Source organism: Aquarana catesbeiana, linkage group LG12 (assembly GCF_042186555.1).
Source record: "Aquarana catesbeiana isolate 2022-GZ linkage group LG12, ASM4218655v1, whole genome shotgun sequence".
Taxonomy (NCBI): Eukaryota; Metazoa; Chordata; class Amphibia; order Anura; family Ranidae; genus Aquarana; species Aquarana catesbeiana.
The window spans coordinates 154,677,138-154,699,461 of record NC_133335.1 but is presented as its reverse complement, the minus strand read 5'-3'; the positions used below and the strand labels follow the sequence as shown (position 1 = coordinate 154,699,461).

General features: G+C 45.0%; 1 protein-coding gene across 1 annotated transcript in view; it reads left to right on the top strand.

Annotated features, from left to right (window-relative positions):
- KCNH4 (potassium voltage-gated channel subfamily H member 4) overlaps positions 1 to 22,324 on the top strand; it is a gene marked incomplete at its 3' end in the record, with an annotated part of 923,392 nt that overhangs the window by 577,182 nt on the left and 323,886 nt on the right. Inside the window, 2 exon segments of the mRNA XM_073606110.1 lie at positions 4,634 to 5,001; positions 5,482 to 5,591. Of these exon segments, the coding sequence (XP_073462211.1) occupies positions 4,634 to 5,001; positions 5,482 to 5,591 (478 nt within the window).

The following is a 22,324-nucleotide window of genomic DNA, read 5'->3' as shown; positions in this document are numbered from 1 at the left end:
ACGACAATCGGACCACATGGTAGATAGCAAAATGGCCGACGACAATAGGACCACATGGTGATATTAACACATGATATTCAGTTGCTGATCCTGTCAAAACCAGCACAAACTGAGATTACTTCACTAGAAAACCAAAAACTTTCTCCACAAAAACTGACTACAACAATTGAGAATGCACACTTAACCGTAGACACACACTTTAGGCTACAGCAACCAGGGCCCATAGGAACACATGCTATCCAAAGAAACCACACATCCCTATCCGCCAACGTTACATAAAACACAAAATAACACGGATTCAAACTTACACTCTTGTTCCCAAATAAAGATCATGTCAGCTTCTACAGGAACAAGACATTAAGAAATACAAACAGCGAACAATAGAGCTCCCCCATGCTATTGCCCAGAAACCTGAGACCACCCACAGGGCGTAGCCCATTCAAGAAACAGCTCCCATTGTAAGTGCTTCCAGCAATGCATGACTGCCCTTCCCCCTCTCAGCCACATGGCCACTTGAATATGCGGCAGCCATTTTCAGAGGCAACTTCAAAACAAATCCTTTGCTAAAAAAATATTATTACACTTATGAGGACATGTGTCTTGAAACAATAAACACTACTGGCAATTCATACATTTCTATTTCTCATATACTTATTACACAACATACAGTTACACAAACATTTTAGATTATATTAAATGGGTCTTATAGAGAAGATAATTATCCCAGACAATAGACCTATCATTACTGACAAACATACAATGAAAATCCCGTCATTATACCAAAAGATGAAAAATTTGTTCTTTTGCAAAGCAGAACCTACCTAAAGCATCGGACAGAGACTGATCCGGGGTGAAGGAGGTTCTGTTCACTCCTAAACTGGCCCGCCAGCTAACTGTTGTGGAAAAACCACTATAGTCTTGCGCTATTAAGCGCCCTTTCAGCCTTTTGTTATAATGCATCTTTAAACTATCCGTGTCTCCCACATTTCCCCCAGTAAACAGACATGGTCACCATCTTAGCTCCATCGCTCTTCTGCCTTGCCCTCACGGGCACAGTCACGGGCACAATCGCTTCCTCCATACAAAATGACATCAAAGGAAATGAACACATAGGAGATGACCACACAGTAAATGACCGCATTAAAGGGGAGGGCATCCACAGGAGTGGGGGGGAGAGTGCACATGTCTCATCAACTTGAGGCATGTACACATGCATGCACATCTACCATCTTAGTCAGCATGGAGCCCACTCAATACTGCTCAGAGTAACCAGCATCTAGTAAGATCATTCTACTTGTTCTTACATGCTTGAGAAGATCTGCGGGGACATTGCTACTGCTGTTGTCAATGTACGGTACAGGTATATTTACAAGGCAGATATCAATGTCCTCTTATAAAAGCAGATATGTATCCAAAAGGAATAGCGTAGCCACGATAGAGATATAATAATATGTTTCTCTCGTTATGCGGACTCCGCTTCTCTAATGTGCATAGACATTTGAAGGCAAGGAGCCCAGCGCATTGCGCTTGATACTTACAAACCGGCAAATGCCCCCACACACAGAGAACACGTCTCCAAGCCCATGAGAAGGTTTTCATACTGACGGTTTTACCGCTGGTCCTGATCCAACCCAAGTGCGCTCTGCTAGAGCGCTCCTTGGTTAAATCAGACACAGGGAGACAGATGACAACAATCTTTAAAACACACACAATAAAATTTCCACAACAATGGGCACTGATAGGTGGTACTGATGGGCATTCATCAGTGGCACTGATGGGCACTGATAGGCAGCACTGATGGGCACTGATGTTGCAGGACTGATGGGCAGCACTGATGGGTGGCATTGATGGGCGGCACTGACAGGCACTGATGGATGGCACTGACAGGCATTATTGATGGGTACTGATTTGCATCCCTGATGAGCACTGGTTGGCATCCCTGATAGGCACTGATTGGCATACCTGATCGGCACAGGTGGGCACTGATTGGCATCACTGGTGGAGCACTGATGGGCATCACTGGGGTATCCCTGAAGGGCCTGCACTGATAATCAATGCGCCGATTATCACCGCAGACCCCCCCCATCAGAAGAGCCGCTTATCGGCTCTCCTCTACTCACGCCCTGTCAAGCACTTGTAGAGGAAAGCTGATAACCGGCACTCCCTGATTACAATATGATCAGCTGTGATTGGACACAGCTGATGACATGGTAAAGAGCCTATGTCAAAGGCTCTTTACCAAGAATGGTGATGCGGCGTGTCAGAGCGATCGCTGCTCTGAGCGCCCCCAGGGGGAGCGGCCTATTCTGCTGGACGTCATATGATGTATGACGTTCATATATGAATAAAATTAAAAATGTCTTTATATATAGTGCCTGTGGAGTCCCCTTAGTCTGTCTGTAAAGTGGCGCATCTGTACCGTGTATAGAACATACTGCAGCAAAACTGACATTTATAAAGAAAAAAAATGACATGTAAAAGTGTTACTAACCTAAAAACGTTTTTTACCTTAATGTTTTGCTTGCATTAAGGTAAAAAAAAATGTTTCCTGTGTGAAGGTGCATCTTTTCTCCCCTTACTGCCTCTTTACACTGGATTCGAACAGCAACAGCAGCCATTGGTTCTTGCTGATGTCAATCAGAGGAAATGGGGGGCGGGCCTAAGTCCAGCTGTGTAAGTCTATGGAGCGTGGCTCCGTAGACGCATAGTGTGGGAGCGCGGGTCTACCTCTCCTCATAGCCAGCAGCTGGCTATGGTAGTCCCGCAAAAGAAGAGGAGGAGCCAAGATCACCGCCGGGGACCCCAGAAGAGGAGGATCGGTGCTGCTCTGAGTAATACCACTACATAGAGCAGGTAAGTATAACATGTTTGTTATTTTAATTAAAAAAATAATGAAGTTTAGTATCACTTTAAATTGGCAGCAATACAATACTATTGCCGGCAATAGAAAAATGTTAAAACCCTTTGGGTCTGGTATGGATTTTAAGGGGAACCCCATGCCAAAATGTAAAAAAAAAAAAAACGGCGAGGGGTCACCCCCAAAATCCATACCAGACCCCTATTCGAGCATGCAGCCCAGCAGGTAAGTGGGGATAAATGAGCGCCCCCCTCCTGTTCCATAGCAGGTCACATGCTCTCAACACCGGGGGGGAGTGCTTTGGGGCAGGGGGCAACACCCCACCTTAAAGCACCTTGTCCCCATGTTGATGGGAACAAGGGCCTCTTCCTGACAACCCTGGGCTGCGGTTGTGGGATCTGGGGGCAGGGAGCTTATTGGAATCTGGTAGCCCCCTTTTACAAGGGGACCCCCAGATCCCGCCCCCCCATGTGAATAAGTATAGGGTACATAGTACCCCTATCTATTCACCAAAAAAGTGTAAAAAAGAAATAAAAAACACACACGGTTTTTGACAATTCCTTTATTAAAAATAAAAAAAAATGTCCCCCCCAATGTAGATCCATCGTCAATCACGACGCCTCCACCGCCGGACCCAAAAAAAGAAGAAAAAACAAAAATGCTCCGCCCACGATGATAGTTCATCATGTACTTGCTCCACCATCTGACAGTTCTTAAATGGGTAAGGTGCGGAGCCACCTGGCAGGTGTCATCGGCAGGTGTCATGTGATGAAAGCTTTGCCCAATCAGGACTTGCACTGTGCAGCACTCAGCAGGCAAACATCCCGCCAAGCTCCCCGTAAATTTGGGGCAAACAGGCGATGTTCAGGTCAAACTTTTGCTCGGCCTGAACCGTTCGCCCAACTCTATTTACAAAACATCTTTCTGTATTTGGATCTTCTGACTGCCATATCATGTCTATATAAAGACAAGACTTTTAGGATTCATGCATTCAGATGGGCAAAAAAAATGCTCCTATCTACACTAGATCTTCCTGCCAGGAGCTGGCAGAAAAATCAAGCGTTAAAATTCCCCTTTTTACGTGTAATTACCTGAGTTTATGTGGTTTTACAGGCATAGAGCATTTATAAAGCATATGAGCATAAACTCATTCTACTGCCCAGAATATCAATTTATTCCAGCCACTGGAATAAATTTATGTGTGTAAATTATGTCAGTAAACTCCTCTCCAAATGCAGGTTTGGGGCATTTTGTTATGCTTCTGAACGCTGCTGTAAAGTATTAATCTGAACGCCACATTGTGTATGGACACATTGGCTGGAATGCAGTTGTTTTCAGAAGCATAAAAAATATGAAAAATATGAAAAGCAGTGTTTATTCTGCCCATGTGCATGAGGAATTGCAGGAAGCTAAATTCAGCTGCCTAGATCTACGGACCAACTAATCATTTCAAAATTCAGTAGTCACTGAAAACTCTACTTATGCATTTTTCATTATATATTAATTACATTGCTGGGGCTAGTGGCAGGTTTACTTTAACATTTTGCATGTTGTTTCAAATGGCTGCAGTTAAAACTTCTTTTAGTTCCTGCAATAAAGGATAGATTTTTGGCTGTATACCAATTTCAATGCATTTATATGTCCATTATTCTACTGGATGATGTGCATTATCTGCCAGAATGGTCAATTTAGTTGCATGGGTGATTTATGGATCATTTACTGATAAAATCAATTTGTCAAACTCACACAAAAAATATTTGTGAATGTATTTTTCAGCCACGCCCAGAATCTGGTACTACCCCTGATAAGAAGTTAGCATCAATCCTTGAAGATAAAGATGAGGCAGATGACTTTTTCCGGCACTCTCCAGCCACTATGACACGTAGAAAACTCTTGCTACCAAATCTTAACAGCCCTGTGCGCCGTGGCTCTCTCAGCAGCCTCCTGGGAGATGATTTGAGACAGTTCTCTGCTTTCAGGCTTAATTGCCGGTCTCCAGCCCGGAACAGTCGAGGAAGAAGCCCCTCTCCCCAGTGTCGCAGGGAAGAAAGGGTGTCTGAGTCAGAAAATGGAAGCTCCCGAAAGCCAGCCAAACTTCTTATACCATCACTCAACACATATGGTCCACCAGATCTCAGTCCTCGGTAAGTTGGGTGCTTTCATCCTATCAACAGAAGCGTCTTTGTTTTTATAAATTAATCATAAATGAGTAATGGACCTTTATTTACAGAAAATAAACTATACAGAACACCAAAATGTTTAAGTTTTTACTATGACTTAAAATCCATGGTAAAATCCACATTTTTTAAAACTTTAGTAGCGCCTTATTTGTTAGTTTTAACGTATTTTTACCTTGGAAGAGAAAAGGATGATTTGTTGTGCATATCTTAGACTGAGCAGGCAATTCTGTCCAACTCTTTCCATCAAAGGTGGTAATGTGATATGCATCCATAGATGTAACAGAATTCATTCACATAAGCTTTGCCAGGTAGAATGAGATGACAATTTGTGCAAACTGATAGGCAAATCTGGGTTTATCACATTTCTTATTTGTTTCTTTAACCTCAGCATCTGGTATAATATTGGTTCTATTTCTAAATATATTAATCAATCTCTCCTTACAGAGTGGTGGATGGAATTGAGGATAATGGAGATATCTCTGAAAGCCAAACTTTTCAGTTCAACATGGACAACTCAAGGGCAAGGTCTCCAGTCAGGCAGTCTCCTGTAGCAGGTATCATTTTAGATTACTAGCAATAAATATTATTGTCCATTGATACCTGTTATCCAGGACTTATTTCCATAGCATTCACCAATTGGAGCAGACAGCGAACTGACTTTCCAGTCATAAGTGGGCAGAAATTCCAGATCCTATACTTGTCCCACTTACATGTTTTGGACAGCATTCTGCCGACACTTTGACCAGGGCCTGATTTATACTTCCTGGCCCTCTGGGTGAACTCTCTTAGCTTTCCCGTTCAACCTTAGTCAATGGGCTAGCTTTAGTATTGCACTAACAAAATCAGACGTCAGATATCATACAAGATGAGCTAGAGATGGGGGTGTAAAAATGGCAAAGAGACAGTTTACCCACTGTTTCTCAGTGCAACTAGAACTCTGTACTGGAAGATTAGTTTACTAGTAGTGTGGTTCTAAACAAACTTTAACTACACAGAAAACAATTTCATCAACAAAGATGGACAAATTGTGCAAGGAAATAGTAGTAAAAACCCTATCACATGGCTGTTCTATGGCAGATCTGAACCAAAGCTTAATGCAAGTAGGTGTCAGGAACCATGAATCAGACTGAGACAGAGAATGCAGTATAAATCACACCTTTAATATAATGGTAAAAATGATATAGATCAGTAAAACTAGTCAAAACATAAGCCAGGCATGGGAAGCCAAAATGGGTAATCAGACGAGCCAGTAATCAGGAAACCAGAAATCAGCATAGTCGGAGGCAGAAGAACAGGATCGGGAACCAGAAGGGACATCAGCCAGGCAAAGTCTTTCACAGGAACACAGCAGAGACACTCCAGATATGTTGACCAGGCAAAGGCATGAAAGGAATGAACAAGGCAGTTTAGATAGCCAGAAGGGGCTGGCTGTAGGTGGGACTGACGAGCAGTTAATGATAACCAGGTGAGCCATTGTGGAAACAATGAGTGCTGACAATTATCCGACAGCTGAGCAGCCTGAGCATTGAGAAGAGAGCTGCTAAAAGCCCAGACCTGATAGTAGGAAGGTTAATGTAAATTGACGTGTGTCATTTACATCCAGCTGCCTCTGAGTTCGTATAGGCCAAAAAAAAAAAAAAAACATAAAAGGTTTGCATCTGTAGCGCTAATCCCGAAGAAGCCACTAGTACTTTGCCCAGGTCCTCCCCAATTTTGCCCCGCAGCCATACACAAAGTAGAAGCACACACACTTCCGCTCATTGTCTTCAATGATCAGTCTGGGGGGGGGGGGGGTTTTGTTGTTTTTTTTTTTTTTGGAGAACTTGGATAGGAAAGAGGATTTAGTAGGACACTCCCAGAAATAGAACTATTCACACTTTAGGACATCTAACTGATCTCTTGGTTAAGCTCGAGTGAAGTCCTTGCTGAAAGCAGATAGCAGTCTTCTCCTTCAAAGTAGCACAAAGTAGTTTCAGGAGTGAGCAAAGTCCCTCAGTAGTAGTGGCAGTAGCAGGGCAAAGCTTCTCAGGTACAAGCCAGTTACGGCAGACTGCTTGGCAATCCAAAGGGTAGTAGAACTGAGCAAAGTCCTAAGCATTAATTAACAGTTGGACAAGGTCTTTATAACACTGACCAGTGTTCCCTTTGTTCAGACCCCCAGCTGACTATATAGCATACCAGAAAGATATAAAAGCACAAGTCTATAGACCAGGGGTCGCCAAACTTTCTAAACATAGGGCCAATTTACTATCCTTCAGAATTTAGGGGGGCCAGACTGTGGCTAGTGGAAGTAGAAAATGCCCCAGTGTCAGTGGAAGTAATAGTGCCCCATTGTTGGTATCAGTGGAAGGAATAGTGCCTCATTGTTGGTATCAGTGGAAGGAATAGTGCCCCATTGTTGGTATCAGTGGAAGGAATAATGCCCCATTGTTGCTATCAGTGGAAGGAATAGGGCCCTATTGTTGGTATCAGTGGAAGGAATAGTACCGTATTGTTGGTATCAGTGGAAGGAATAGTGCCCTACTGTTGATATCAGTGGGCAGCCTAGCACCCCATCATTAGTATCTGTGGTCCACCACTGGTGTCAATGAGAGGAATTGTGACCCATCATTAGTGTCAATTGTGGATGGAATAGTCCTCCAAGGGCCGGATAGAGGTAAGCAAAGGGCCACATCTGGCCCCAGGGCCGCAGTTTGGAGACCACTAGCCTTTATGTTGTCTGTTCTCAAAAAATGTCCAGGGACAGCTGTTAGCCTCCTTCCAACTTCAAGACGACACTCTATACCAGACCAGATCTTAAATAGACAGCCCCTTCAGCCAGCTCTCTGCAGACACAGGGCCACTCTCACTAACTTCAGGCCCTCAGCACTCCTACCTGATGCCGCATGGCAGCACACTCTCTCTCAATCCAGAGCGGCCACATAAACTAGATGGACTTGTGTCTTTTTTCCATCCTGACTAACTATGTAACTATGTAACATGGCAGCAAGTGCCAGGGGAGGCAGCGCCTCTCTCCCAGCTGGTGCAATCCTCTGCTAGGAAAGACCCAAAGCCCATGTGCTCCCAGAATGGAAATACAGGCACACAGCATGCAAAGGTGCACCTCTCCTTGTAATTGGCCAGGGCTGTATGAATATTCATGCTCCCATTTGCAAGGTTTCTTTCTTATGTAGCTCCCTGCTCCTGAAGAGGAGACGCTATTCTAAATTTAACGGTTTCTGTACCAGTTTGGCTGGACTGTGCAGATTTCCATCTGACCATGGGTGGTGCTGTCAGCATTGGTGGATGTTGTAAATACAGTCTGGTTAGACGTATTGAATACTCTTTGCTCAGAAAGAATTCGGTGGGAGTGGTTCATCCGCCGGGCATTCTGGGCAGGGGTATTTAAGGCACAGACACCATGTGGTGAGGGTTGGCGCTTCCTGACTTCATGGCCCTCCTGGCCTGGGGAACTGCTGTTCCTAAAGTTCTGCCTTGAGGTTGGCGGACCCAAGGCCTAGCTACTAGAAGAAGGATCAAAGTTTTAGTGGCCTACCGGTCAGTAGGATGGTCTCTTTGCTGTCTGGCCTGCGGGAAAGGATTGCAGTGACCAGGGGAGGACTCTTCAGGAGAGGACCGAGCATAAGGCTGGTATCTTGAGAAGAGCCTGGGAACTCAGTCAGATGCATCTGGGATCAAGCACAGCAATCAGTTCATTCAAGATTGTAAGGTCTGTGGCAGAGACCGTGTTAATCACAGCAATCAGTTCATTAAAGATTGCAAGGTCTGTGGCAGAGACCGTGTTCAAGCATCACATCGGCTGCTAGGTCGGTGAGAGAGACCTATCCGGTGGTTGTTGAATCCAGCTGTGGAAGTGCTATTCGCTGGATATAGAAATTACCTCAAACCGCAAGATCCAAGGTACCTGAATCCCTTTTTCACCCTCTACCTTACTATTGCATATTTTTGTTCTTTAATAAAACTTGGAAAAAGGACTAAGTGTTGGAGCCAGTGTTTTCAATTGAGCAAGTGATAAGTAGCCCTATGACGAACACTGTGAAGATGGTAATGGTAAGCCCGAAGAAAATTATTAGCAGCTACTTCGGGGGTAATTAAAAAGTATGCTACACTTATTATACAGAATTTTCCTTAGTTGTTGGACACAGGGAAACTCAAGACAGCATGAGCAGCACCAGAGCACACTGAGCAGGCTACACCATCCAATCACAGCTCTCTGTTACGCAGACAGCAATTAAATTTACCTAGCTGTTCCTCTGTTAAGTAGAGCAACCAACAACTACGATACACTAATCCTAGCACCTACCTAGGAGGGTGCTACACATCCTTTTCCACTTTTTTTGGACTTAAATGGTCAGAAGTAAAGGGATGTAAAAGGATTGTTAATTATACATGGGAATGTCAGAAACATATTGTATGAGTGAATGTGTGCTGCCCTAGGCCATGGCCTGCGTTACATAATTACATAGTTGGTAAGGTTGAAGAAAGACACTTGTTCATCCAGTTCAAACAGAGTGTGTGTGTGTGTGTGTGTGTGAATACTTTTATTCATATCCCTATACATTGTGTTCACTAGGAAACAACTCTTACCTCATCTACACTTCCCGGCCCACTGACACCACCAACTGTGGGAGGGAGTTACACATCCTTACCACCCTAACAGTAAAGTACCCCCTACGTAGTTTTTTTATTGAACTTCTTCTCATCCAACTTCATTCTGTGGCCACATGTCTACTTTAATGTCTTCTTTAAAGACCTAGGATTAAAAAGTTTCCTCTCAATGCTAGAGTCACCATTTAAGGATTTGTATATCACTATCATATCCCCTCTTAAGTACCATCTCTTTTCCAGGGAGAATAAGTTTAGTGTTTATAGTTGTTCCTCATAATTGAGGTCCTCTAGGCCCCTTATTAGATTTGTTGCCCTTCTCTGGAAGGTGTTGCTCTTGCAGAAATCTGACCCTTACTGTGACTTGCTGGAAAGAGGGGTCAAGAACAAGAAGTAAAAGGTGAATTTTGTGTATTTAAAATTAATTTTAAGCATAGACATGGACAGGTATTCACAGGACTTAATCACACACAGGAATACAGGAACCATAGATGCTAAAGAAATACATAGCTCTACCAGAAATATAAACAAGTGAACATATTTACAATACTTCCTACTGGATGGAGAGCAGTATAACACAAGAATACATAACACTACTTGCCCCTAGACCTCAAAGTCTTTGAGATAACTGGGAGGGTGAATATTTCTCCTTGGACGCCTAAGGACCACTGTTTGAGACAGTTTCCTGGGACCCTCAGTTGGGTGCACTACTTCTTCTTGTGCTGTGTCAGAGGGACTGAGAGAAACTGGCTCTGCAACAACATTTCCTGGAGGAATAGCACCCGTATCAACAATGGTTCACCATGATCTGGGATCACTGGAATCCCAGTACCACTAGAACCAGCAGCAGGTACAAATTCACCACTTCTTTCTCGGATCTGATCAACGTGCCTTAGTAATAATCTACCATCAGTCATTTGTACTTTGTATGACAAAGGTCCTGTAGCCACAAGCACCTTTGCCGGTATCCAACGAGGCCCAGCAGCATAGTTTCTGACATAGCACTGTCAGGCTCAAACACTCTCACAGAAACATTAGCATCCTTTTTAAAATGCAGTTCTTGCTTTTCTTGTAACTCTGATGTCAGATCAGGGTGTAAACGATCCAAACATGTTTTTAGACAACAGTTCATTAGGAGCTCTGCTGGGCTACAACCAGTGCTTGAGCATGGTGTCACATGTTGTTGCAGAAGGAAATTTGCAAGTCTCTGATTCCAATCTCCTTGAACAATTCTCTTCAATGAGTCTTTGGTGGTCTGAACCATATGTTCAGCTTGAACATTTGATGACGGGTGGAATGGTGCAATCGTAACATGTCGAATAAGATTGCTTGCCATAAAGGTTTTGAATTCTGAGGAGATAAATTGCGTTCCATTATCAGACACAATTGTATCTCGTAACCCATGTGTAGCAAACAGCCTCCTTAAAACTCTTATGACAGTGACTGAGGTGGGGATGTAACTGATACAACTTCCAGCCATTTTGAATTGAAGGAATCGACAACTAAAAAAAATCTGTCCTTGAAAAGGCACAAAATCTATATGCAACAGTGACCAAGGTGACCTAGTCACTTCCCAGGGATGTACTGAGGCTTTAGGTGGAGCATGACGGGTGAATTGACATGGTACACAGTTCTGTACCTACTTCTCAATAACTTCATCCATTTTAGGCCATCAAACATAACTTCTGGCTAACACTTTCATGCGGACTATTCCAGGATGTCCTTCGTGGAGAGCATGCAGTACTTGAGCAGGGCCTGCCTTTGGAATTACTACTCTGTTTCCCCATAATAGGCAACCTTTAAAGGCAGATAGTTCATGTTGGCGCACTAAAAATGGTTTGAACTTCTCTTCAGCTTTTGATTTGGGCCATCCCCTCCACACCCAGTTGAGCACACAGGCCAGCATGGGATCTTAAGCAGTTATACCAGCAATGTCTATAGCATGTAACAGAGGGTTTGGAATGGATTCCAACATGAGAACCTCAGGCACAGGAGGGACAAGGAAATCAGGAGAAAACCAATCAACATGAGTGATATTCTTTCCAGGACGATAGTCAAAATCACAGTCATAGGTATTCAGCATGAGTGACCATCTGAGCATTCGTGGGGAAAGAATTTGAGGAGTGGGAGTACTTCTGGTGAACAGACCCAGCAAAGGCTTATGGTCTGTTACAATAGTAAACCTCTGCCCATACAAATAGAAATAGAATAGAAACTGTTTTACCCCGGACAGAATAGCTAAAGCCTCCTTGTCAATTTGAGCATAATTCCTCTCTGTCGTAGACAAAGTCATTGAATAGAATGCAATAGGAGCCTCAACACCAGTTTCCAAAACAGGACTCAAAACAGCTCCAATGCTATATGGAGAAGCATCTAAGGTAAGAGTGAGTGTTTTTTGTAAATCATAGTGTACAAGTACACTGTCAGAATATAACAGTTTTTTTGCAGCATTGAAAGCTGTAGAATGAACGTCTGTCCACTTCCATGGTACATCTTTATCTAGTAAACGATGCAGGGGTTTAGCAACAGTGGCTTTTTCAGGCAAAAAAGAATGGTAAAAATTAAGTAACCCTAGGAAAGCTTGCAGCTCTTGCTTGCTTTATGAATAGCTTCAACCTTAGAATCATTTGGATGAATTCCGTGTTCATCAATTCTGTATCCAAGGAAATTCACGCTGTTTACCCCAAAAACACACTTTTCTTTTTTAAATTTGAGACCAGCATCAAGAAAACGTTTCAAAACAAGTTGTAGTTGTAAAGCCAAAGACTGAATGCAATCCGCTCCAATAAGAACAGCATCAAAATAAGGTACCTGGAAGTCAAGATAAGAGGTCCTCTATTAATTTCTGGAATATGCTGTGGAAACTCCAAACTGCAAATGTTTTGCTCGGAAAGCTCCTTTGTGTGTCATTTGTGTTTGTGCATCCGCAGCATCATCATCAACAGGTATTTGTTGGTAAGCTTGTGCCTTATCCAGTTTACCAAATACCTTCCCTTTTGCTAACGTAGTCAGAGTTTCATGTACAGCTGGAATTTGATAGGGATGTTCCTACAGTGCTTTGTTGATTGTGCATTTATAGTCAGCACAAATTTTAACATCACCATTTGGCTTCAATACTGGAACTATTGGGGTACATCACTTAGGGTGTGTTACAGGTTCAAATATACCTTGCTCCACAAAACATGTAATCTCAGCATCAATTTTTGGTCTGAGAGCTAATGCAACTTTGCATGGTTTCATGCAAATTGGGGTTACTGTAGGATCTAATTTGAAAGAAACAGGAGGGCCTTTATACATGCCAAGGCCTTCTTCAAAAACTGTACTAAAGTCCTCTATCACATTCTGTAGAGTAACTGGAGATACATTATGAACTCCCAATAATGAAATTCCAAGGGGTTCAAACCACTCTCTACCCAGTAAACTTGCTCTTTTGTCCCTTAATAAGTATTAAGCGTAAGTATCCTCTGAAATTTCCATATTTCCCTGGGACAAAGCAAGCACCCTCACCCCTCAAGGAGAATTGTGAGGTGATAACGTGGTAAACGTTTCTTCTGAAATCAAGGAATATGCACACCCTGAATCATTTTGCAGGGAACATCTTGTAACACAATCTCGGTGTAAATCTTCAGTCTTGATGAAGAGTTTTCCACTTTATACACATAGTCATTTGTATAAACACCTGTAAAGGTTTCACCATACAGAACAACAATTGGTGCATTAATTGAGTGTGCTGCCATTGGTATTGTATTCACATATGTAGACTGATCTGTAGTCTGACAGACTGTTTGTATGTGACCTCTACATTTGCACGTGTGACAAACTGCATTTTAAGCAAAGACATGGACAGGCATTCACAGGACTTCTTTACTTAAAGGGGTTGTAAAGTTATTTATTTTTTTTTTTTTTAAATAACAAACATGTTATACTTACCTTCACTGTGCAGCTCGTTCTGCACAGAGTGGCCCCGAACCTGGTCTTCTGGGGTCCCTCGGCGGCTGTTTCAGCTCCTCCCCGCAAGCATTTACCACCTTCATGCGAGATCCCTCGCACGGTGGTGAGTGCTTGCGGGCGCGCTCCCGTGATACAGCCGGCGGCTATAGCCGCTCGCTGTATCACTCGGCCCCGCCCCCCGGCGCGCCGCGTCATCGGATGTGATTGACAGCAGCGCGAGCCAATGGCTGCGCTGCTTTCAATCCATCCACTGCAGCCAATCAGCGACCAGGCTGAGCTGCAATGAAGATGACGAGCACGAGCAGCGAAGATTCGAGGCATCAGGTAAGTAAAACGGGGGGGCTGGGGGCGGCGGTACTGTCAAAAGTTTTTTCACCTTAATGCATAGAATGCATTAAGGTGAAAAAATTTTTACCTTTACAACCCCTTTAATCATACACAGGAATACAGGAACCATAGATGCTAAAGAAATACATAGGCTCTAATAGAAATATACACAAGTAAACATATTTACAATGCTTCCCCCTACTGGATGGAGCGCAGTATAACACACTAATACATAACAGTGAAGCCTCCCAGTAGTGTTCCAAGAACACATTTTGAAACACTACTTGTCATTTTTACAGTGCCAAGGAGGGCCAAGGATGGTAGTTCCACAACATTATCATATGGCTGTCATGGAGGATCAATGCAGATGAGCACATGAGCCTTTGACATTGTCTAACATTTTTAATGTCTGTCCAGACTCTAATGCAGCGTACACAAGACCGGACTTTCTGGGAAACAAGGTCCGATGGTCTTCACCACGGACTTCCGGCGGACTTTCTGAATGGACGCACTTGCCTACACACGACCGGACTTTCCGCCAGACTAGGTCCGCCGGCCTTCCCGACGGACTTCCGACGGAGTTACGGCGGACTTTCCGAATGAACGGACTTGCCCACACATGGACAAGTCCGTTCATTTTAAACGTGACTCGGGTACAACGGGACTAGAAAGGAAGTCATTCTCGCCGCTTTTATCGGCGAGATTGACACCTTGCAGGCCCCGTCACGGGGCATACCAGGCCCTTAGGTCTGGTATGGATTTTAAGAGGAACCTCCTACGCCGAAAAAACGGCGTGGGGTCCCCCCCAAAATCCATACCAAACCCCTATCCGATCACGCAGCCAGGCCGGTCAGGAAAGGGGGTGGGGACGAGCGAGCGCCCCTCCTCCTGAGCCGTACCAGGCTGCATGCCCTCAACATGGGGGGGTGGGTGCTTTGGGGGAGGGGGGGTGCCCTGCGGCCGCCCTCTCCCAAAGCACCTTGTCCCCATGTTGATGAGGACAAGGGCCTCTTCCCGACAACTCTGGCCGTTGGTTGTCGGGGTCTGCAGACGGGGTGGCTCCTCCGCTATCTTCTGCCGCTCTTTTGCTAGCAGTGACCCGGACTTCTGCCTTCTTGTCTTCTTCCCTCTTCTCTTCTTCAGATGTTGACACGACGCTCTCTCCGGCTGTAATGCTCTCTGAGCGCTCCGCTATGACTTATATAGGTAGTGACCCCGCCCCCTTAAGACGTCACAGTCCCTGGGCATGCTGGGACTATGATGTTTTAAGGGGGCGTGGTCAACATTACGCGGCATAAGACTCTTATATACTTGCCCCTTTGTTTTCATTGTTTGCATTTAATTTGCTTCTAAGGAATGGGTAATTTGTTCCTGAACATGTATCTTTAGTTGTCCATTCATGTGAGATCAGAAAAAGCACAGATATTATGTTTTTCATGCTGCAACCCTGAAACGGATCTCTTTTTCCATTATACTACTAAACCTATTAATATTTATGTGACTCGTATTTCAATATCAAGGCTTAGTGGAGGCATACACTGCTCTGTCAAAACTCCTTCTTTGATCTTTGTTTACAGCTTAAATGACAAGAAACTCTCAAAGAATTGGTCAGTTTTGGGCATATTGCCCCAGAGGAAGAAGGGTGTTATAGCTAAATAATCCAACAGAGAGAATGGGAACCCCCAAAATAGCTACTGCATATACAGTATGCAGTCCCAGTAACTCAAGCACAAAGTCGGTGAAGTCGTAGAAAAATTAACTCTCCAAAATGTATCAAAAAAGTAAAATATAAGTTTTGGGGGGACTAATACTTTAAGATATTAGGAAAAACTTTTATGAAGAGCCTGCTCTGGACACGGTCATGGAGGAAATTACTCAAAAAAGCTTGTGTAGCGCCCACCAACTTAGGTGTGTGCTAATCAGTTAAATAGGATTAGTGTCAGGTAAAGTTGCCAGTGTTTTACCCTGTTGGTGTAAGCTGGTTGGTTAATTTGGTTGGGAGAAGTGACAGAATGGGAAGGGGGGTGTGACCATCTGCATTCTGTTCTGATTGATGCCCTGTTCTTCCAGTGAGAGGTTCTGGAAGGAAAGTGGGTTGGGTGCAGGATGCAGTCAGTTTGTATGGGCTACCCTGGATCAATCATTATTTTGAGTAGGCAGGGACTAGGGCACATATAAATTGGGGGTCACATGTTGAGAGGAGGAGTTCGGAAGGAATTGAGAGGAGGAGGTCAGAAGGAGTTGTTCTGGGGAGAGTTCTGGATTGTGAGAGAGTAAAAATGTGACCCGCAGGGGTCCAGGCTTGAAGGCCTGGGGGTGTAATGCTCTCAGTGCTGGATAGCAGAAATTTAACCTGAAGGCCTGAGGGTTCAGAGACCTCAGTGCCGGATGGTTCATCACATTAAGTCATCGAAAGAAACTCCGGGAGCAATGGGCCAGACATTACCGTCTGGGATGGTTCTGGACATGCGAAGCAGGAAGCAGCTGCTAACAGGATGAAGTAGATCGGGGTGCGCCTGGTCTTTTCCTGAACTGACCTGGGAGGATTGCAGGAGTCGAGATAGGCAGGTGAGGCCTGGTACTTCTAACATCCACATACCCAGGTGTTTTTCAGAGAGGCACTGGTCAGTTCATTAGGGGAAGAGGATATAACTACTGGTAAAGGAACCAAAGATTAAAAGACAACTCCTACTTCCTGGAGTCATAGACTGTAAATATTGCAAGTTCTTTTCTAACATGCTCCAATGAACAGAATAAAGTTTATGTTCAAATGTTACTGGACTGTCTGCTGATGTTATTCATGCAGGGGAGAAAAACGGAGAGCCACTAACAGAAAGGTATGAACTAACAGCAGCTCCCAAGGGAGTAGTGCACTACATGGAGGTACCACCGAGATTTCACCTTTCTGTTAATCCGTTACCCCTACCAACTTCAGAGACAGAATCTGTAAATCAGTGACTGTATTCCGTGTAGTCCTAAGTGACCATCGCATGCGGCACCTTGCCATTAGTACAGAGGTGTCTGGCGTGGGTACAGCGCCAACACCGCCACTGTTTGCAAAAACTATCCTGTTGCACAGTTGAAAATGTGGTTGGGAGTTGTGGATGTCGCTGTAACCCGTGGATAAAACATGGACACCAAGGGAGGTATGGCTGGAGACAAGCAGGGAACATGTCTCTTACAGTTGGGACATCACAAAAGGACATTTTCACTGTGAAACAGTAATTGCTGCTTTAATCTGTAGTTCTATGGTGCCTGTCGCCAGGGGTCGCTGGCGTGCACTGTTAAAATGAACTGTTACAGTTCCTCACGTGCTGGACCAGCGAGAGGAGGGGGTGGAGTCACGCCCAGGAGGAAGAGATACCAGTGTGCCATGCGCTGTACACACAGCGGAGGAAGATGGCGGGGAGCTTTACTAGCACACTCGCCATGCAGCAATCTACTGACAAGCAGGAACAGGTCCTCATGGACACCAGCATCCGTTTAGAAGTCACCGGTGGGCTAGCGTTGGGAGTAGTCAACGAAGTGGAGAGACTGTGTTTGCTTTGTCCCGGCTGTCGGAGACCCACCATGGAAGTCACCACCTTGGCCCGGTGCGGCCATTGCAGCCTACAACTTATGCGGCTGGGACCCGAACAACAGGAGGTATGCTACTACCACGTAAACAGCACCACTGGACTCTGCATGCCTCAAGCCTCAAACCTCCAGAGGGCCGGAGAGGGTCAAGTCATCTCAGAAACTGCAGCAGAGGAGTTCCAGCCTGCCCATGAGGAGTCGGATTCGCCGGAGGTCCAGGTAGGATCTGTGGGGAAGGCCTGTGGTCTGGTCGGGGACCCGGGGGCTGCTGGTGTTGTTGGGCAAACCCTGGGAAATCTCCCTGAAATGCCGGCCTCTTCTTGTAAGCCCCTCGCTGAACCTGTCCAGAAGGAGCCACCAGTAGAAGAGGGGGACCCCTCAGGTGAGCTGGGCAGGGGAAGCAAATGCCAGGCCGTGGACTGGGGTTCCCCAGAAGTGCTGGAGAGGTACGGGTCCTTGGAACATTTATTCATTTGGTCTTCTCCAGAGGAATGTGGCTCTAGTGAGGAAGAGGAATGGCATGTGGAAAGCTCCACTTCATTAAGTGCTTCAACCGGGGCTCCGGAGAGCATAGCCACATTTCCAGCACCCCCAGTTCCCCTACTACATGCATCATAGGTGCCCCTCATAACAAAGCACCCATGTATCAGCAAAGGGCTGTCCGAGTCCCGGACTATTGTGTGCTGGGTGGGGAAGGCCTAAGGAACTGTCACGGCTGTCGCGGTTCCAAAGGGATGTTCAGAAGAGGGTTGCCCAGGAGTGGGGGTTAGACTACCCTTATGTGACAGAGGAAATCATGGAGATTGTGGAGGCTTCCTGTGAATAGTAGGAAGGGGATCCCATTTGGGACTACTTACACGTGCCTAAACCTCAAAGGACACCTGGCCATGAGATGTGGATAAGGTTTCAGGACATTTTTAGAGAATGGTGGCAGGGATGGGCCATATATAAGGATCGTGTCCTAATTCAAAAGCCTGGTCAACATACTAATGCCCCGTACACACGGTCGGATTTTCCGATGGAAAATGTCCGATCGGAGCGTGTTGTCGGAAATTCCGACCGTGTGTGGGCTCCATCGGACATTTTCCATCGGATTTTCCGACACACAAAGTTGGACAGCAGGAGATAAAATTTTCCGACAACAAAATCCGATCGTATCAATTCCGACCGTGTGTGGCCTGTTCCGACGCACAAAGTGCCACGCATGCTCAGAAGAAATTCCGAGACGGGACAGCTCTTTCTGGTAAACTTAGCGTTCGCAATGGATACAGCACTTTCGTCACGCTGCAATATTCAAAATGGTTTAATACAGCGCACTCTCTTCTTCTTTATAATGTGACAAGAATTAAGTAGTTTTACTGCTCATAGTCACACACACTTCTCACAAACTTCTTTCGTTACTATTTATCGGGATTCCCTCAATATATTTTGATTTCTCACATCTGACAACATATTTTTGTATATTTTTTTTTTTTTTTGGCTTTAATGTAGATTCTTTTTTTGTGTTTGTATTTTTTTTTTTTTTTTTTGCGATTTTGATTTGTACTCCCGAAAATGTTTGTGTGTGTTTTTTGTGACAAGTTCCCACAACACCATTGATATGTTGTTCTATTTAATCTGTAGGAGATTGTTTGGTGTTGTTGTCCCTTGTTATTTTCACATTATACTTTAGAAATGTACCTGAATACTCACCAACAAACTGTCCTTTTTGGATGAAAACACACACAGGAGAGTATAATTTACCTAAAAAATTTTATTAAGGGCTCACAACTAAACAAAGAGGGAGGCAAAGCTGAAGAAACTGCAGAAGTGGGTGAAGCCTTGGACCCCCAGGGCACACATCAACTATTTAAAAGCAAAATTGGTGGCCTGAGGAGTCCTTATCTAAGGGAGGGCAGTGTGGTCCAGAAGTCCCAGAGATCATGAACAGCAGCAGATGACATCTGTGTCCCCAGGCTGTGGTCATACGAGAGACTGCATCTTCTGTCAGACCAGATTGAACCCAGGGTCATCACTCTTTGGTCTTCTTTCCACGCTTCCTTCCACGCTGTGGCTGTGGTGGTGGAGTTGTGGCAGCAGGAGGAGGAGGAGATGGAGGAGGAGGATCGTCGATCTCAATGACATCCGTCTTGGGTGTTAGTTCCCCACTCAACCCCTTACGTAGGACTTTATAAATCAGGTCCTCAGAGAGCTTGCGTTGACCCTCCTGCTTGCCCTGCAATTTGGTGGCAGCCATGCAGGCAAAGGCCTCTTCAGGACTGGGGAAGGCTCGTAGGGACACAGAAGCCTCCTGGATCAGCCTGAGCGCTGAATCCTGCACGGGACTCGGAGTGGCCTTCCTGGCCCTTTTGTATGGAAGGCGGAGGGGAGGGACCTAAGACTCAGTCAGGCTGCGACTGGTCCCAGGCTTCTCTTGGCTGCCACTTAGCCCCACCTCCTCCTGGCTGCCACTAATCCCCGCCTCCTCCTGACTGCCACATTCCACAACCTCCTCCTGGCTGAGGTCTTCCTGTGTATGAAAAAGGGACATAGTTTTAGTATTGTTTTCATCAATCACACACAATTTTCACCTCCTGACTGCTGCAGATTGAATGTTAACAAATATAACAGACTATCCTTCTGAGCCCAGCATTTTTCATTTTTGTCCCAATTTTGGGTGCCCACTACTGTGTACTGATATGTAAAACACTTTTTTCAATCATCAATTAGTGATCAATAATAACATCTAATAAACATCATTTATTTCTTGACCAGAAATCTGTAGAAGAATGCTATACCTGGCTCCAGCTGGGCTCCTCCACTTCTTCCTGGCTGGAAGGCCCAGGTTGGACATCGGAAGCCTCGGCTGGGGTGGAAGGAAGCGTGGAAGGAAGAGTAGAGAGGGATTCCCTGACTTCAGTGTGGTCTGACAGAAATCGCAGTCTCTCATAGTACCACAGCCTGGGGACATAAACGTCATCTGCTGCAGCTCCGGACCTCTGGGAATCTGTGACCTTCTTGCGCTCCCTAAGATAAGTGCTCCTCAGGCCACCAATTTTAGCTTTTAAATAAGGGATGGTTGCTGTGGGGACCACCGGCTTCACCAACTCCAGCAGTTTCTCCAGCGCTGCCTGCCTCTTCTGTTTGTGGTTATAGTGGGGGTGTCTCACTTGCCACAGACAGGGCAGCTCCCTGTACTTGTCTATGAACAGGGGCAGGAAATTGTGGTCGCTGAACCCATCCATTTTCTCTGCAAGACACAACACAAGACAAACCCTAATGTCAGGCAAAACTCCCCTAATCTTGTTACAATATAGGCTTCCATTTCGAAGCAGTATAGGCGCAAGTTTAGATCTTACCTTCGTTATCACGATCGGCGTCTCCGATGCTCCTTCCTCCGTTCACAGATCGTACGTAAGATGCACGTGTGTTACGCTTTATACACACTGCGCATTCGTATAACTCCGCCTGCCCCTGACGTTCTTTCTAGTCTATTCCCCGCCCCTTTTCGTTCGGCACAGTGGGGGAAGAGCACATGGCGGATAGACAGCAGGTGCGTGTTAATTGTAGCAACGAGGAGAAGGAGGAAAGGCCGGAGCCTGAAACGTCCCGATCCAGAAGGAGATTTAAGGACTCAAATATGTCCTTTGGGGAGATGTTGGAGATGGTGGACATCCTGAAGAAGGCCGACTATGATGGAAAGTATGGACCTTACCCCAACCCCAATGTCCGAAAGGCCAAGATCATGGCGAAAGTAGTCAGGAGTCTGCACCGGAAATTCAGGGTACGACGATCGAAAGATCAGCTCAGGAAGCGGTGGTCGGACCTGAAATTACGAGAACATGAGCAGTACAGAAAGATCCGGAGAGTGCTGCAAAAAAGTAAGTAGTTGTGCTGTGTTCCTATTCTTTTTGTGTTTATTACGTTCGTGCTGCTCCATGTGCTTTTAGGAACTGTTGTACAGTTTAAAATGGCAACTTTCATGTGCATGGGCACATTATTCGTTCGGATCAAACATTTTTCGTTCCAAATATAAAATACCATTGTTTAGCCCATATACATTTGGCTACCATTTTGACGCCCTATACTTGTCTTCAAAGAATTGGGTTGTGTAGATGGCTTTGTTACTAGAATGAAATGCAAACTAGATTCTGTGTAAGGAGAGGACACTGAGCAGCTGTTTTCACATCTGGACACTGGAGCACTAGTGTGGGACACAAGAACCCCATTTTTATTAGGGGGGGCCACACAGGTGCTCCAGTGTATACTATAGGGGGGTCTCCATCGGTGAAGCTTGTACTAAAAAGGTAAAGTATTGCAGGTTGACAAAGGGCATTAAAAAAATTACATCTTGGAACTCTGCTAAAATAGATAATTGTACCCCACTTCCAAGCAATGTTTCATCTTTATAGTTCTGACATTAAATATCTGTGTGTTAATTATACCATTTTTGTTTGACATAGGGGAGAAAAGATTCGGAGGACACCCCTCATCTGAGGAGACCAGAGCCCCCCCCCCTCTGGAAGAAGGGGAAATCCACCCAACACAAGCTGAGCAGGAGGAAGAAGACGTGGTGGAACTAGTCACCACAACAGGTGAGTGTCTGCAACTACAGGCTCAGATAAGAGATGGATTGCGGCATTTTTTTAAACCAAATTTATTTTGGGGTTCCTCTCTTTTTAGGTGATCGTGAGGTTGTGGATGAAGATCGTTTCACATCCGAAAGTGCCCAGATCCTGATCGGGGAGATCATGGGGTGTAATTTACAATTGGAAATCATCAAGCAAAACATCAATTATGTTATTCCAAAATATAAAAACATCATTGATGTTTTGGGGCAAGTTTAAAA